This window comes from Saccostrea echinata, unplaced genomic scaffold (assembly GCF_033153115.1).
Source record: "Saccostrea echinata isolate AGI-Se365-2 ecotype Australia unplaced genomic scaffold, CSIRO_AGI_Sech_v1 ptg000022l, whole genome shotgun sequence".
In the NCBI taxonomy this organism is placed as follows: domain Eukaryota; kingdom Metazoa; phylum Mollusca; class Bivalvia; order Ostreida; family Ostreidae; genus Saccostrea; species Saccostrea echinata.
The window spans coordinates 15,324,808-15,342,944 of NW_026889771.1; the positions used below are offsets into that span (position 1 = coordinate 15,324,808).

Below are 18,137 nucleotides of genomic sequence, written 5' to 3' on the forward strand. Positions count from 1 at the left end.
GTTTAATTTGTCGGTATTTACGCGGTAGTAGTATGTATACGTAAACGAATCTTCCAGGTATTTTAATAAATTACTTTAAAATAGGCCTACACTAAAAATTACAAAATTTATAGCCAAAGAATGACCTTAAACCTCCATAGAAAACAAGGACACATACAGTGTAGTAAATTGGTATGGAAAGTCACAGATATGAAGGAAAACGACTTGTCCTATAATTATCCCGAAATGAAACAAAACAAAACAAAACATGCGCTGATCCAGAAAGAGGTCCAGACCCCCATGGAATTTTGGAGTTATATCTGAAGAAAATTGACTCGGAAAGTGGCTTGTCCTACACTCCCATCTCCACCCCCAATTTAGTTGTTTTAGGTTTGGGCACGTTGTTTATATTTTTATATTTCCATATTTTCCAAAGAAAATTCCGGTGTATTGTTGTTATCCTGTTCCGTTCGTCCGCCACACTACCCCCTTCCTCAAACTACTCCTACATTTGACATGTTTTAAGCAGTAACCAACCCATCCTTTGGAATGATTTGTGTTGCCCTGTACAGGTGCAAAAGGATGAGGAAATTTTCATGTTCACCCTTGGAAATATATTCACATTTTGGAATATTATTTCAAATGTCCTCTAGATGTGCAATAAGGTTTTGGAATTTAATTCATTTTCACCCGAAAAGGGGGGTGGGTTGCGGAACAAAATACATTTTTCTCCTGAACTCCTCTTACATTTTTTGCAGTAGCCTATTCATTTTTTGGAATATGTGGTGTCTGTAGATGTGCACTAAGGTGTTGAAATTTTCATTTTGACACGAGGGGTGGGGGGGAGTGAGGTGTTAAAAAAAATGCGATTTTTTTTTCTACAAAAAACTTGATCCCTATACTCTTCTGATATTTTTCGTAGTACCCCATTCATAATTTGAAATATGTATTGATGACAAGTATGAAGCAAGGTAAAATTAACAAATTTTAGTAACATTTATCATCAGAGATTTTTTATACTCTAATGCTTACTGATCAGGAGAGCTAAGGACTATTAAATTTGGTTCTAAGAGGAATACTGCTCCCTACTCTTTTCATGCAAAACATAGTGAAAAATACCCAAAAAATCCCTCCAAGTATCAATGATTTTGATAACACAAAAATTGTTCTACACAAAAGAAATTAACTTCAATAACTTGAAACATTTAATGATGGTTCATAATATTTATTAAATGATCTGTACATTCAAGAGATGCAATTTCTGTATAAAGCATAAAATCCTTATGAATTTGATATCATATCCTTGGTGACACACAATGTTGATGGTGAGATTCAAAGATGTTACAGCTGCACAAACGTCCCTAGACTTGGTGAAAATGACAAAATTGTTGATATTGATAAAAAGTCCCATATATCAGAGTTCCATTTTCTGTGGCGTACTGCTTGAGTCACTGGATTCCTTAGGTTCTGCTGCTGGCTCTTTAACACTAGCTGGTGAAGACTCTGAAATTACAGAGTATAAAGATCAGAGTTTTCACATCTATTTAATGTCATTTCAAATGCTTAAAAAGTGGTTGGTCATGCATAACCAGAGTGAAACTTATTCTCATTAAAACAATAAATACATGGCAAAGGCTATCTTGTGCAATTACAATAGACATGTAACTATTAAATATCATTTTTCCTTACCTTTTTTCTCAGCTGTATCTGATTTCTCCTCGCTGAAAAAAATGACAAAAGAAATTAATGATAAAAGGCCAAGACCATTGGAAAGGGGTGAGAACGGGAGTTACTTCCCTTGAAGCATACTTTTTATACATCATTTAGTTCTGTCCTTTACCTTTTCTCGACAGCTTTTGTTTCCTCTTTATTATTTTCTGTCTCTTTCTTCACCTCTTTGTCTTCTTTCTTTGCACCTGAAATATATAATATAAATTTATCAACAGATACATGTATTTTGAATCCTGAATGAAGATTAGACAACTCCAGTCTCCTACCTTTGTCTGTTGCCTCTTTCTTTTCCTCATTCTCGGTCTTCATCCTCTTAGCTTTAGGTTTATAGCTGGCCCGGTCTTTCCTCTCCCCCTCATCCTCACTATCAGAGTATTCCCCCTCTCCTGTCACACGTTTGTCACTGGCACGAACTGGAATAATTGTAAACAAATAAAACTCACTGTCTGATAAAAAAAGACTTCAATACAAAAGGCCTCATTTAGCATACAGATATTCATTTACAGATCAGAACCCAAGGAACTAAGGGAATATCCTGAACATAAAAACTTAGAAATGTAAACCCCCCTCCCAACCCCCCATGTGTCATGAAATATGCTGTAACTCTGATTGTAGGAAAATCCAACTTCATGTCACCTTGAGGTATAAACTTGTCCAGAAATGAAATAGGAAGTCTCATAAGCTTCAGATGTTGTAAGATTAAAGGTGGATTAACAGTCTTATTAACTTACTCTGTTAAAAAGTCTACCAGGTAGTCAAAGTTTGTAATCAAACAAAGACACCTAAATCAACATGTTCCTAACCTCTGACTTCAAGACCAAAATATTTTTACGTCCATTCCGAGTCTATAAAATAAATGTATGTCTTAAGATTTTTACTGATAAACATACTAGAAATCCTTTCATCTGGATTTTCTTTGTCTTCATCTTCTCCACTTTCATCATTCAAAGCATCTTCAGGAATAGCTGAATAAAAGAAAGGAGCAAATATATACTCTGCTGAAAGAGCACAATAATACAAAGTGGTGATGTCAAAAGTGACATCTAAATTGATCACAAATTGCTTTTCAAACTCACCTGTCATTTGAACACCTGGAGCATGAGGCAGCATTCTCAGATTCTCAAAGAGACGTGTTCTAGGGGATAAACAGATAAAATTACTTCATATCTATAGGTACATGTAATAGTATATAGTTTGATATAATGTTCAATCTTAAACTTTATTTGTTCAACACTAAATAAAACCCTATGCTTACTTGATTTTGTCCATGTACTCTCCTGTGTTCTGATTTGCCATGTTTGAGGGACTGATGTGTAACTTAAAGTCAGGTCCATAATACTCAAAGTAATCATTGTATGGCAGCTCTGAAAAGAAGAAAAAAATCTTTTCAGCATCAACAGATCTAAAAAATAATTCAAAAAATTCAGAATATAAATGTCATAAAAGAGAATTTTTTTTTCTATTTTTGACAGAGTTTGAAATAACATAATTGTTCAGTTTGGACAATGTAAACCATCAGATCTTTCATTTCACCAATAGACATGATGACTTATTCTCAGTGACAAATATCTAAATACATGTATTATATTTGTTGAAAATTGCAGACTCTTGCAGATTTTTTCTCTGTAGGGTATAAAAATTTTGTCTGCAATACACAGAAATAAGTCCCAGAAATGCCTACCATTAGCAATTTCCACCCCCAGTGCTATAGAGGTCTCATAAGTCCAACATCTGGCCACATTTCTGATTGTGTATCCTCCCCCTCCAAGTAGAAGCAGTGGCAGGTTCCATTTCTTCATGTACTCTACACATTTACCATGTCCTGCAACAAAAATAACCTCTCATTAAATATCTAATACCATGTATTAATTCATCTTTCAATTTAATTGCTATGACAACATGTTTGAAATGTTATTTAATATAATTTCATTAATATATATGCTGAACATGAATAAGATATATACTGAACATGAAAAATAAGTCTTCCTTTCAGCAATCAAAATTAAAGGATTGCAACAAATTAAAGATACTTGTCTGAGAAATCAAACATTATGACATAAACTGGGCAGTTGAAGCTTAAATTACTTTACAAGTACTTCATTTCCTCAAGCATTTAACCACTGTATTGGGAACAACAGAGGGGAAAAAAAACTTCTGATCTTAATTTCTCGATATTTTCATTTTACATGTTGCCCAGTTTTCTGACATTTACAACGTGACCCCTTTACCTTTTAGAGTAAGGTTGAAACAGCCCAGCCTGTCTCCTGACAAAGAATCAGCTCCACATTGTAGAACAATGGCACTAGGTTGGTACATCTCCATAACTTTAGTCATTACCTATTATTAATAAAGCATAAAAACAATCCTCTATATTTATAGCAAAAATACTCTGTTCTTAAAGAGTCTATTTAATTAAGGGAACTTCTCTTTTCTTGGATTTATTGGAATACTTGATATTTGGATACCGGTAAAAAGGTCAATATAAGACATTGTAAAGTGTCATTTTGAAAATAATAATTACAGACACATTAATCTAATCAATAACTTACTGGTTTAAATATGGACTCATATGATTCATCATCAATTCCGTCTCTTAGTGGAAAGTTGACAGCATAGTATTTACCCTTCCCTGCTCCAATGTCCTGTGCAAAAAACATAAATTTCATAAGTACCCACGATGACACTTATTAATTGTAGTGTACATGGTGGGGGGGTGGGGGTGGGGGGGGGGGGGGGGGTTGCAAGGATTAGACCCTGAAAGGCCCAGATTTCTCTGCCTATTATTAGGCATAGATGGGCTTTGTAAAACTTTTACCAAAGAGAAGTAAACAATCAGAATTCTGACATGCCTTTCATGATATTTCTCTTATACTCTCCTCCCCTGCTCAACTCTTTGTGTTGGAAAATAAGATTTTTAATTTTACTTCAATGATTTTTTTAAATCCACTCTGCTGAGTTCTTTATACATATTCTATTATTTGTTGCTGGATTCCTACCCTGAGATCTCCTGTGCCAGGAAAGTATTCCCCATACTTGTGAAAAGAGACAGTCATGACACGATCTGTGGTGTAAAAGGCTTCCTCCACTCCATCACCATGGTGAATATCAATGTCCACATACAACACACGCTGATGGTACCTGAAGAGTAGGCATAAAAAATTAAGTCTTAATGTGATCACTTGGTTAGAAAGAGAAAAAAAAACAAACAAGAAAAATATTTTAAAATAATGTTTCTTTCAATAAAAATTTACATATTACGGTAATTATTAGCTATTTCAACTAAACATTATGTAAAAGTAAAAAATGTTTGGTCAACTGTTATAAATCTTACTTGAGAAGCTCCAGAATAGCCAGAACAATGTCATTGACATAACAGAATCCTGAAGCCTCAGATTTTTTAGCATGGTGAAGTCCTCCTGCCCAGTTAATGGCAATGTCTGCAGCCTGTTTGTTCAGCTTCACAGCTCCAGCTTTTTCAAAAGAATTTGATACATTTTATCAAATCTGGTTGTCTTTCTTGTCATCATTCAATTCTGATTTCAAATATTTTATTTGTATTTATGAAAATATGAATCATTGTTTATAGTTTTGTGAGAGTATAGCTAAACCAAGATTTTCCAATACATTTATAAATTTTCCAGTTATTCAAATAGGAACAATAGAAGTGAGCACTAGTGTACATATTTTCCTCAACACTTCAGCATTTGACTGCTTAGATTTATACTAAATTTCTTTTCCCTGTTTCACGGTTTCATTCTGATGCTACAATTCTGACTTGATTCACTAAAAACATCTTCTCTAACTTACCAACTGATCCACCTGTTGAAAGCTGACAAAATTCATACATCCCATCAAAGACGGGACAGTCCTCTCCTACATTGACTGAAATTATGTGGGGATAAAAATAACATCAAACCGTCCAAAGATACAGAAGATTAAGATGTACAGCCAAGGTGGTTATAAAGAGTTCACTAATAAGTATATTATCTGAGTTAAAAGAAACTATTAAAAATCCTGAAAAATATCTACTATGCCCCTTCCTTATACTGGGGTAACTAAGTTTTACTGTATATAACTTGAAATCTTAATTAAACATTACAATGTCAGGATATTCCTCAAAATCTTTTATAATTGTATCAGTATCATCCTTTATTTGCATGTGCAACTTTCCATGAAATCTTTAATATATCAAGTATAATGTTACAAATAAAACTATCACTCTTTAAGGTACAAAAATATATTAATTATTTATAAACTTACATCTTTGCATCTGTTTGTTATAATCAGACATGTTGTCTGGTCGAATGCTGCGTAAAAATTTAATGTAGTCATCACTGTGAAACTTTGTCATTTCCTCTTGTGTGGCTTTGTGTGGTCTCTAAATAGGAAATAAATTTGTAAATGTAACCAAAAACAAATTACAATAACTAGATAAAATATTTGAAAATGTTTCCACACTTACATATATTTCCATTTTCCTGTAGAGTCCATAGTTTAAAATAAGGTTGTGTGTCATGCGTATCCTGTGAGGTTTCATGGGATGCCCTTGTCCATAGTAATAATTGCCAATGTCACCTTAAAATTAGATAAATCTTTTAAAATAGCAATAATATAGATATAATAAATGCTTCATAAAAACTTAAACAGAGACTTCTCATTGTTGATATCTGGAGAAATGTGTACTTCTGTACATGTTACTAGGTCAAAATCAATCTACCTTTCTTTCCAATTCATTTGCCTAAATTTGGGGTTCTAAGTATTTTTGGAAGTTGTTAGGTGATCTGATGCATACTAAAACCAGGAAAATTATCCCAGCTCTGGATAATTTTGAGTAATAAGAATAATTTTTCTTCTCAAAAACAAGTTGGGCAGGGCTTCCATACATATAAAATTCCCTGTAAATCTGTTATTTTTCAAAATTATTCGAGAAAAATTGCATATTACATTTCAAAATATCTGTATTATTATTGTAAGGTTCACTTAAGTCGCATAAATTGGGTTTTGTTGACATAATAAGCAGCAATGTTACTTTGAAAATCCGTACGCAAGTTTCAATGTGGGTTGGGCTTCCATAGTTTTATTCAGACGTTGAAACGCGCTTTCCAATTTTTAAACTTATATTTTGCATTGAATGCAAAGAAAACGACTTTAAAAGTTAAAAATTACCATTTTAAACTGTTAACTGTGAAAATTAAATTTTTAAAAATATTTTCCTTTACGAAAAACATAAATTCTTATTTCGGCTTCTTCTTTTGTTTCCTGGGGCTCCTACGGGCGCACGATGTTTCGCCCAAATAAAAACAATCAAGGCCATAATACAATTTGAATAAAATTATTTATGAAAATATACAGTTTTTGTGAAATATATAAAAACATGAACAGACTTACCATCGTAGTAGTAACAAATTTTCTTCTTATTGTGCGGTTGGGTTGCCATTCTCCTCCTGTGAAGCTTGAGTAAATGACCCGGAAGCGCACCAGCAAGAGAGCGACACCTGTCAACATGTAATTGAAGGGCAAGCAACCCATGCATTACAATAATATTTAAAGCTCCTCTTTTTACATTAATTTAGCTAATTTTCATTTTGGAAAAATAGAAATAAATAAATGTGGTACAATTATATCCATAAAATGTTATTTTCACTCCATAATTGCATAAAATCCACAAAAAACGCAGAGATTGTTGTTCTCCCCCCCCCCCCTGAATTTTTTGGTAAAAATAATTTCATGAACAAGTTGGAAATAAATACTTCATCATTGTTTTGTATATAGTCTATCAACATATACTAATAAGATCGATTTTTCTATCGATAAAAAAAAACCTGCATAAAGCACGAAAAGGGGAGAGGTATCTATGCATGTAGCAGGTACCTTCTCTTAAATTATGAATTTTGTGAATACAGAAAACGATAATTAGAAACTTACCCGTTATACTCAGAAAACAACGAGGGTGCCCCCCTTGCTCCTCCTCCCCCGCGTCCTATGGACTGTCATTTACTTCAATATGATCTAAAATAGCAATCGTACAATAGAGGGGGGTGGGGGGTGGCAAAACCCTTCAAAGGTGACATCGGACATTTTGTTTAATTTTGTGGAAAATGCAGTTAGAAATAAATTCATTCGTAATGTATGAAAGATCATTTAAATTTCCAAAGTATGCAAATCTCTGGTTTTGAAAGGGAGTAAAGTTTTTTTTTTTCCCTTTGATTATTTGAACATTGATTGTGCGAATATTTATTCCATGAGGAAAAATCCCGCAACTGGGAAGAGTGGGTTTTTTTTTCCTCAAATGTTATTTTCATGCATCATATTACAAAGAAAATCATACTCTCTTTAGATAAGTGCATGGACAGACATAGCCTACATGGATAATACAGTTGAGACTAACTGAGTGAAATACGTTAGGTATATGATTTTTCGCGGGTAATAAAGAATACTTGCGCGAAGGAAACGTGGACTTAAATTATGCTTTTAAATCCTCAAAGAAAACTCGAAAACTAAAATTAAAAAAAAAAATTGTTGCCAATCTACGCAATATCATTTTAACATTTCACACAGAGATCAGATTCCATGAATGAGAAAGTATATTTTAAGTCTGCAATAATTTTCAGAATACCCCCTGCCTGGCAAAGCACATAAAAAATTGCGGTTAATTCATATATTTATTCAGTGCTATTGGTAATGAACTCTATAATATTAATAAGCTTATATCAATACTGAAAGAGTAATTGTTAATGTCCGTTTTTTTTTTTTTTTTTGTTGTTTAATGTCCCTCTTGACATTTATTTAACAGAATAATCAGTAGGATTGTCATTAATGGGTTCCTTATGTCTGTATCAATTTGTGAGAGCTAACAGAATGCAGGGACAAGTAATAACATAATATATTTTAATACTTTAAAAACAAAATAACATAGATGTAAACCAAACATACATTAAATAACAAACATACAATTTTTTTAATAACAATTTAAAATCACATATCAATTCAAATTATTAACTTCTGATAGGGTATATCAAAACAGCATTTGCACATCAAACTATACTTATGCCACATCTGTTATATATTTGCCCTCTTGAACTGGTTATATTGATAACTTTTGCATGAATTAGTATTTCTTCAATATTTTCACACACCAGAATTTCTTGTTTATTGGTAAACTGAAGGGAATAATTAAACTGTACAATATAACTAGACCACATAATTTGATGATGCTCAGTTAAATCTTCCTCATTCTCCCAAAATGTCATCTATCTGCTGCATCTTCATCTTTATCCTCCTCCAAATCATCAGCATAGAGATCTTCCGATTCAAACTTCAGCTCCTCCATCCTTTCGTTGATGTCCCGTATAACATCTTGAATACTTAAATCAAAACTGAAGTTTAAGTTTCACACAGTAGACCTGTAGTTCATCCTTTCCTATCTCATATGAAGTATTTCAGATTTCAAAGACCATTATGCTACAATATTGTTTAGTGACAATTTGTACATTAAAGAAAATTATTTTTTGGACTGTGAGAAAATTTAGTTGTACAAAGGTGAACATATTTAGTTAGTTGATCCATACACAGAGTGTCTGTAATTCACCCCTAAGAAAATTGTTTAAATATGTATACAATACTACAGTCAATGTATTGATGAAAGATATCACTGTTGCTTTAAAACTTAAACTGGGAAAAACATGCAAAAAAAGGATTTAATGACTTCATTTTAGTACAATGTAGTGTTTAGAATACTTGGATTTAATACAAACTGTGCAATTACACAGTAAATTTCAGTTCATTTTAAATCTAAAGGCAGATCACTCATAGGGCATTCAAGTACCATGGGGATATTTTCTTGAGATTTTTGCAACAAAGAGCCACATAGCAAGGCTAATTTGAACATGTACCATTACCTTTCTTTCAAATCTGCTTCTTCTTCTTTGAAACTAGAATCATTGGGATGGTCTGTAGCATTTTGTCTTGCTAGTTGTAACTTAACAGTCTGAAGGGTATTGAAACAAAAATTGACTTGAGAAATGTGCAGCAAAATTGTGTATAGACTACACAGAATACCATTACCGATACTCTGAATCTTTAAAGTTTTTAACAAGTATCCAAGTAATGTGTTAACTGGTCTTATCTAATTTTTTTTAACCAAAATATTCAGTTTAAAGCTATATATGGCATATCTGAGCTAAAAAATAAAAAAAATATGAAATTGGATGTAGATAAACATGATATATGTTATTTACATCTAAATTAAAATTTTCATTGATTTTGAACTTGAATAACCTCATGTTTCCATAGTTAGATTGACTTTAAACTGTGTCTGTTATTTAAATGCAGAGTCTTTAAATAATTCGGTTATTGTTTTAAATTTCTAATATCTTTGAAACATTATTTATTTAAATTGTGTAATTTACAGGAAAGTCCTATCTTTATATAAATTAATAAAAAAAATCGAAAGATCTTTTTAATTTTAGTTAGTCTGAACTTATGAAAAATACGCCATATATGACTTTAAAATAAGTAGCCTGTATGACAATTTTTTTTTTCATTAAACAGCTTTTTTCAGTGTAGAGAAAATATGTTTATCAACATGACATGCTAATATTATCAATGTAATACATGTAAATTTATGTTTATTAATCATTACCTTTTCAAGTTTCTCCTTTTCGTTATTTTGAATTCCAGAGACAATGGAAGCTATACTGGTCAGATTGTGGATATCCTCTAACTGCTTAACAATTAATATGATATCTTGAGATATTTTGGAGAATGTTTGGGTTATTTCATGAACAAGTTGTCTGTACATTGGGAAATTATAGTTTGGAGCTCCATTCAAGTATGCCTGGAATCCCCTAAAATCAAAATAATTTCCTCTTTTGAAAATATTAATGATATCAATGAGTATTGTTTTCAATCAAATTTTAGTCAGCTCAAGATTTCAATATGCAAAGATGATAAGTAAGTGTTGTTTTAGATAGAATGTTCTATCGTTAAAAATGATATTGTGGTGAGGGCTTGTCCCGAGACACAGTTAGATTATTCTAACTAGTGTTGTCTAATCTTCACAAGCCAAGTGTCTGCTCTGCTTCTCCATTAATGGCTAGTGAAGATGCATGATGTTTTTCATAAATCATTATAGTACATTCTATAGCAAAGATATCACCTTTACTTTCATGAACCCAAACTTATACAACATATTGATTATGTATTAATCAACAAGCATTATCCTAATATTGAAAGGGAAGTCAACTTGTGCATGACATAAAAGATATCAACTTTTGTGAATAAAGAGGGATATACAAAATAAAGACATCTTCTTGCACAGATTGAAAGTTAACTTTATATACTGCCGATATATCTGGACTGGCTAAAAAAGTAGTGTTTTGAGAGAAACAAATAATAATGCAGGAAGCATAATTATATACAGAACAGAACAGAACATTTATTTTCTAATTTAGAGCCCATAACAGACAAGTATGAAATTATTACAATAATAAAGAAAAGATATGCCAATGGATAGTATAACAATTTGTAAATGACTATATTGCTCATTTCAACAATAATAGTGTACTATTTCAGTTAATGGGAATACTATATATAAAAGTGTATGGCTACTATATGGCACGCCAAATTCACAAAAATGAGCTAATCATAGTTCCACAGTTGATAAACTAGGTTTATCGATTGTAAACTATAGTTTACAGACCGTAAACTATAGTTAACGATGATAATCTATATTTCACATCTGTAAACTGTAGTTTACACGATAATCTATGTTTCACAAGCGTAAACTATAATTATCAAGGAAAACAATCATTTGCTACTGCAAAATATAGTTTATCTGATAAATATAGTTTCACGATTTGTAAACTATGATTTACAACTCTAAACTATACTTAACAAATGTAAATTATAGTTTAGGCTTTGTAAAATATACTTTACAGACATACAAAGCGCCAATGTCACAAAAATGCGATAAACATAGTTTTACACTTGAGAAACAGAATCTCTTATTTTGTATGGGAGATGCACAATTTTCTGTGAAACTAGATTTCACGACTCTAAACCATAGTTTACGATCCAAACTATAGTTAACAATAGTTTTTTTGTAAATTAAAGATCGGCTAATCCTATAGTTACAGCATTATAAGATTTTGCTATGTAACGACAATTGTTGTTAAATATATATGCATGGTATTTCTTGTTGGCATTAAAAGTAAATGTTCTATTATTTTAAAGCAAATCTAGTTGGAAATAAAAACAAAAATGACAGGAAAATTATTGATTAAAATTTTATTTATTTTTTTTTATTTAAAAGAGAAAAATAGAGACCAAAATGCGTGATCTGTCATTAATAAAATACATGTATATCTTATATTCATCTGTAAATAAAGACATAACACAGTACATGTAACATTGCAGGCGCGGAATTTATTTTTCAACAACCGAATTTTCTTCATACATAAATAAAAGTGGCCTTTTATGGAACAAACACAACAAACTGGGACTTCTCTCTCATTCTCTCTCTCTTAAATTCAAAGGAGGACGTTGAAACCCCCACAACCCTATCTATATCCCCCACTGCATTTCCTCTCTTTCTGTTTCTTTGTTTTGGTGATGAGATGTGGCGGGAAAATGCTTGGCACATTGTAAAACGCGCTTCACCCTCCTCTGCTTGAGCAAAAATCTCGTAATATTCTGTCTTTTAAAAAATTAAAATTTTATCATATTTTTAAAAATTTCCCATAGGAAATGTATATATACACGACATTTTAAAACAAATACAATTAATCTTGTTTAAATAGAGAAAGTAATATTGATTATATATAACTCGGTCCTTGCTTTAGATAATGCTCAACACGTGTCCTTAATATTCTCTGCACTGATCCCATTATTCCTTCTCGCGATTGGTGCCGCAAAATTTTGAATTAAAAACTATCGTTAACAGGTGTTTAGATTCATAAACTATATTTAACAACTCATAACTATAGTTTACGAGTGTGAATTATAGTTTATGACGATAAACTATGATTGGCAAATGTGAATCATAGTTTAGCTCTCAAAACTATAGTTTACGATCGATAAGTATAGTTTACGTCTGTTAAATATAGTTTGTGAGTATAAATGACAGTTAACTATAGTTTACGACCGAAATCTATGGTTAACGAATGTAAAACATATTTTATCTGATAAATATAGTTTCACGATTTGTAAAACTTTGATTAACAACTCTTAACTATGGTTAACGAATGCAAATTATAGTTTACATATGAGAATCTATATTTATCAGCAAAATCTATTGTTAACGTTTATTTACAGGCAGATAAACATAGATTAGCATTCGTAAACTACACTATACAACCGTTAAATATAGTTTTACAAATGCAAACTACAGTTAACGAATCATTAACTATAGTTTACAGTTCGTAAACTATAGTTTACAATCGATAAACCTAGTTTATCAACTGTTAAACTATGTTTATATCTAATTTTTGTGAATTTGGCGTGCCATACTACTACAACATGTTATCATTTATGAATTTGCCCACAGAATTAAGAGTTTCTTTGTCTTCAGTATTGAGTAACCCAAAAAGTTTTTGTTCATCATCTAATGCCGAGAAATTTGGAAATTTACTTTTAACTGACTGAAAAATTTCTATACATATATCTCTCTGTCTCTATTGTTTACAAAAATGTTCCTTGATCATTTTGCCTTTTGGATTCATAATATAAAATTTGATGGAAAAAAAATCTTACTCTTCAAATAAACTGTACGTCTCCACTCTTTCTCCTTGCAGACAATGAAATCTTTTTAATAAATCTTTAGCGGGCAGCCCCTCCACTGTATTGTTTTCTTCTGCCATGCTGCTTTCACTTTGTCACAAAATCTTGTAAACGCTTATCACTTGCTGGAACTGCCTGTTAAGCGTCTCAAAGACTATGATCCGGTATGTTTTGAAAACATGTCAACGCCGACGAACAAGTCCTCGTATAAAGAACTAAAAGAACAGTTTGTGAGTGGGCATCAGGGGTCGTCTGCCGCAGAAATAACTTTAATTTATCTAGGCATAGCTTGTTGTGTTTTTCTTCACAATGTTTGCGTCCCAAAGTGGAGAAATCGATGGCCCCATGGGATTGTTGACTTCCTTGTTCTTGTACTCCCCGGACTCCTCTCGGTCACAATCCTCAACGAATCAAAGATTCTGATTGTAGTGACTCTCCTATTTATGGCAGCTGTTTCATTCATTACTCAGAAGGAAAGCAAGACAAGCAATAAATCCACCGTTCCTTTTCTTCAACAAGAATTCAAACAGAAACTTGATTTTGTTAGTAATTTTAGAACTTTTGCCTTAATTTGTACATCTATATGTATCTTAGCTGTGGACTTCAAAGTGTTCCCAAGAAGATTCTGTAAAGCTGAAACATTTGGTACAGGCTTGATGGATACAGGTGTTGGTCTATTCATTGTAGCCAATGGTATTGTGTCGCCAGAATCTCGCAACAAATCAAATGTTTCAAGTCTCAAAAGGTATCATTTGTACTGAATTTTGAAGATTTTCTTAGCATGTATTTGTTTATATAGAACCGACAGTGTAAATGAAGTGTTGTCCTACAGACCCAGTTTAAGAGCCTGTCCTGAGACACAAATTATTCTGAAGTACTTGATCAACATATATGTAAAACTCAGCATATAGCACCAAGGTTGAAACATTTTATAGATAAGAAATATAAAGTTTAAATTAATAATTTGCATGCACCTAATTTCTAGAGAAATTATTTTGGAATATAATCTTTAAGATTCTAAATAAATGTTTTGCAGCTCTGTTTTATCATCTGTTCCTCTAATTATTATTGGATTGGGTAGAGTCCTCTCAACTAAAGGTGTAAATTACCAAGAGCATGTAACAGAATATGGAGTGCATTGGAATTTTTTCTTCACAGTATCTGCAGTTAAGGTAAGTAAACAGGATTTTAAACAGTAATAGTTAATATCAGCATAATTTCTACAATGTATAGTTAAGGATTTGATGTAATAGTTAATTCTCCTATATGGCTATATCATTGTATATGTAATGTAATCTAAGTACAGAATTTACAAGTATATACATTGATTGGCCATTATAATCACTAATACTTTTTTTTATTTTTTTATTTTTGACAGATTTGTTCAAGTCTTATTTTGACATTCCTTCCATTCAATCTCTCAGGGCCTGCAGTTTTTGTGATTCTAATCTATCAACTGTTCCTCACTAAATTTGGTATGACTGAGTACTTAGACCTGGGAGCTGATGGTAAAGGTGGTAGACAAGGCTGGTTTGACTCCAACAGAGAGGGCATTGTGTCCTGTGTAGGCTACCTGTCTCTGTACTTCCTAGCAGTGGAGCTGGGGAAGCATATATTTAATAAAGAAAGGTACACATTTCAGAACTGTCACATACATGTTTATATCAAAGATCTTTATCATATATTAAGATTTGTGAGACTGGCATGATGAAAATTCATGAGTTCAGTCTGGCCATGATATACATGCAATTTTAAATAGGACTGCCATATATACTGATGTTTACATGATTTTATAATTTACTCAGAGCAAAATGCTAAATGTAATGCATGACCTAGCAAAAGCAAATTTTAAATCAAATAAATCCAGATTTATATGTTATTATCATTACAAATTTATATAAATTTAGCAGTGATTTGTATGTCCCCCTTGAAAAAGAGGGCATATTGCTTTCCACCTGTTGGTTGGTTGGTATGAAGGTCATTAGACCAAGTGTTGTCTGCTCAATACCTTTGAGAACCTTTGCTTGACAGATATCAAACTTGATACACTGTACCCCCTGAAGAGTAGATGACCCATATTGATTTTGAGGTCACAAGGTCAAAGATCAAGGGTCAAACTACTCTAAACATAGAAAAATATTGTCCATTCAAAATCTTGAGAACCATTTGCTTGACAAATTATCAAACTTTGTACATGTACATAAGTTTCCCTTAAGGAATAGATGACCCGTATTGATTTTGAGGTCACAAGGTCAAAGATCAAGTGTCAAACTAGACATGGGAAGATATTGACCACTCAATATCTCAAGAAACCCTTGCTTGGTAGAGTGACATGAAACTTGGTGCACTGGTTCTCCCTAGGGAGTGATTTTGCAGTGACAAGGTCAAAGGTCAAAGAGCACAGACACTAGACTTAAGAAGATATTGTCAGCCCAATATTTTTAGAGAGATTTGCTTTACAGACATCAAATTTGGTACACCCTCTAAAAAGAAAATTACCCCTAATAATATTGAGGTCTGATAGAGTTCAAACTTAGTATCATGTTTGCCCTGACTAGTAGATGACCAATTGTTTTCAATATCATTACAGACATTGTAAATTTAAAGTTGTTCCCTTTTAATATTGCCACACAGGGGACATATATGTTTCTCAAACATGTTTGTTAAAGAAGAGGATCAGATATGAAAACTATCAATTAACGTACACAGACATGTACATACAGTCAGTCCTCATTATCTCAAACTCAACTTCAAGATATCTGAGTATTCAAGATAACAAGGTTATAGAAAAAGTGCTAGAGAGTTGAGGCTCATTTCAACAAATCAATGGTATTCAAGATAAAGTTTAACTGTACTTTGTATAATGGGATGGGCATGACTCTCTTGAGAAAATACAAATCTAGCTTGATTACTGGTAATACATGTGTATATAATAGAGTCAAGACTTACAATGAAGACATTCTGTGATTTCCAGAAAAACAATTAGAGACTGGATGCAGTTTGCCCTAGTTCTATGCTTTCTCCAGGCTGTATTCTGGTGTGTGATGATCTGGTCTGAAATTCATATTCAGGAAGTCTCCAGACGTTTTGCCAACTTTGCATATGTTACCTGGATTGTAAGTACATTGTATTGATATCAGGCTTTATTTATCTACTGTAGACATACATTTATTTTTGCAAAGTACATTGTCACAATTTTTTTGTAGAAAATTGTCAGGGCATACTTAAAGTGCATTTAAGACATAGAGCAATCCAAGAAATCTGCATAATTTTCTACCGCTGATTGAACAGAAATTGTGATTTCAAAGAAATATGACCCAGTGGGAAAAAAGTACATTTACAGTATTTTGTTGCTCTTTATCATTGGATTTTCCTTTGATATGAATAATGCATTGAATAATTCTTTTTTTCAGATGGCCTTGTCAGTATTCCTCCTCTTTCTGTTGTTGATGACAGATTTGTTCAGCTATTTTCAGTCATTCACATTTTCTGAAATCAAGAACAAGGAAGGTACTTAACAGTTTTTGCTATTTTTAAAATTCTAAACCATTTGTGGCAGTCAGACGGGTTTGATCACCTTTGGCCAGATAGCTCAGTTGGTAGAGCACCTGACTGGAGATTCAGGGGGCCCAGGTTCTAATTCTGGCCTCGGCCATCACATATTTCTCCTCTCCCATTACATTTGGTGCAATGCCCAGGAAGTGACAGGTGAAGGACCTACAGGGAAGAGCCTGGGTTGGTGTCTTCAGGGGCGGAAGACCTTTAAGGAGGGAGGAATGTGGCGGTCAGACGGGTTCGATCGCCGGTGGCCAGATAGCTCAGTTGGTAGAGCACCTGACTGGAGATTCAGGGGGCTGGGTCAGAATACCAGTCTAGTCCGTCACATATTTCTCTTCTCTGTTATGCATTGCTTGAAGTATATGATTATATCCAATAACATTTAGTTCAAATAATTTTATTCAGAAATGACATAACAGTATTTATCAATCAAATTTCACAGATAGTCTGTACATTTTTCAATTCATGTAGCACTGAAACTTGTTGAATAACAAGTGAGATCATGATCCTAGCTTCATTTCAACTTTGTTAACTTCAATCTCTACCAACAAAAAGCATACAAATACTTAAGTCATTTCCATGGTGTCAATTCTTCTATACAATTAGAAAATACAATTTAAATTCTAATAGCACTGTTCAAATTGTTAAGATTTCTCAATTTTACTAATATTCAGAAAATTTAAAAAAGATTTAACTGTATATGGTAACATACGGTGTTAGCATCTGTTTAATTCAATGAAAACTGTATTCCTATCTTTAAGATTTCAGTGTTTTTTCCTTTTTTTCAGGTGATGTTTGCCTGTTGTCTGCTGTAAATTATAATGCACTGTTATATTTCCTGTTGGCAAATGTTTTCACTGGACTTGTAAATTTGTGCATAGACACTATACAATCTTCACCAACAAAAAGCATGGCAATACTTGTCATTTACATGGGCATTTTGAGTTTTATATCAATTGTGTTTTACAAATGGAAAATACAATTAAAATTCTGGTAGCACTGGTATGGTTAATTGATTGCATTTTTTTTTTCAATATTGAACATGGAATTCGTCAAATTTCAGCCATATTTTATTGTGTACTGATTGTTTT

At 32.5% G+C, this 18,137-nt stretch overlaps 3 protein-coding genes across 3 annotated transcripts; 1 reads left to right on the forward strand and 2 right to left on the reverse strand.

The window, feature by feature from the left end:
* Window positions 1-1,183: 1,183 nt before the first annotated feature.
* On the reverse strand, window positions 1,184-7,170 carry LOC133190521 (probable histone deacetylase 1-B). The gene is made up of 16 exons (XM_061326196.1): window positions 7,099-7,170; window positions 6,173-6,285; window positions 5,971-6,088; window positions 5,518-5,592; window positions 5,042-5,180; window positions 4,707-4,848; window positions 4,260-4,352; window positions 3,939-4,047; window positions 3,392-3,532; window positions 2,966-3,074; window positions 2,787-2,845; window positions 2,601-2,675; window positions 1,977-2,123; window positions 1,820-1,895; window positions 1,669-1,700; window positions 1,184-1,482 (listed from the first exon to the last, which is right to left on the reverse strand). The coding sequence occupies exons 1-16, from the start codon at window positions 7,145-7,147 to the stop codon at window positions 1,394-1,396; spliced, it is 1,566 nt and encodes a 521-aa protein (XP_061182180.1). The 5' UTR covers window positions 7,148-7,170; the 3' UTR covers window positions 1,184-1,393.
* A 1,414-nt stretch (window positions 7,171-8,584) lies between these two features.
* Window positions 8,585-13,572, reverse strand: LOC133190959 (required for excision 1-B domain-containing protein-like). The gene is made up of 4 exons (XM_061326637.1): window positions 13,462-13,572; window positions 10,352-10,556; window positions 9,609-9,697; window positions 8,585-9,074 (listed from the first exon to the last, which is right to left on the reverse strand). The coding sequence occupies exons 1-4, from the start codon at window positions 13,566-13,568 to the stop codon at window positions 8,957-8,959; spliced, it is 519 nt and encodes a 172-aa protein (XP_061182621.1). The 5' UTR covers window positions 13,569-13,572; the 3' UTR covers window positions 8,585-8,956.
* A 73-nt stretch (window positions 13,573-13,645) lies between these two features.
* On the forward strand, window positions 13,646-18,047 carry LOC133190522 (phosphatidylinositol-glycan biosynthesis class W protein-like). Its single transcript, XM_061326198.1, has 6 exons — window positions 13,646-14,233; window positions 14,525-14,660; window positions 14,867-15,117; window positions 16,463-16,604; window positions 16,902-16,998; window positions 17,835-18,047. The coding sequence occupies exons 1-6, from the start codon at window positions 13,668-13,670 to the stop codon at window positions 18,041-18,043; spliced, it is 1,401 nt and encodes a 466-aa protein (XP_061182182.1). The 5' UTR covers window positions 13,646-13,667; the 3' UTR covers window positions 18,044-18,047.
* Window positions 18,048-18,137: the final 90 nt, after the last annotated feature.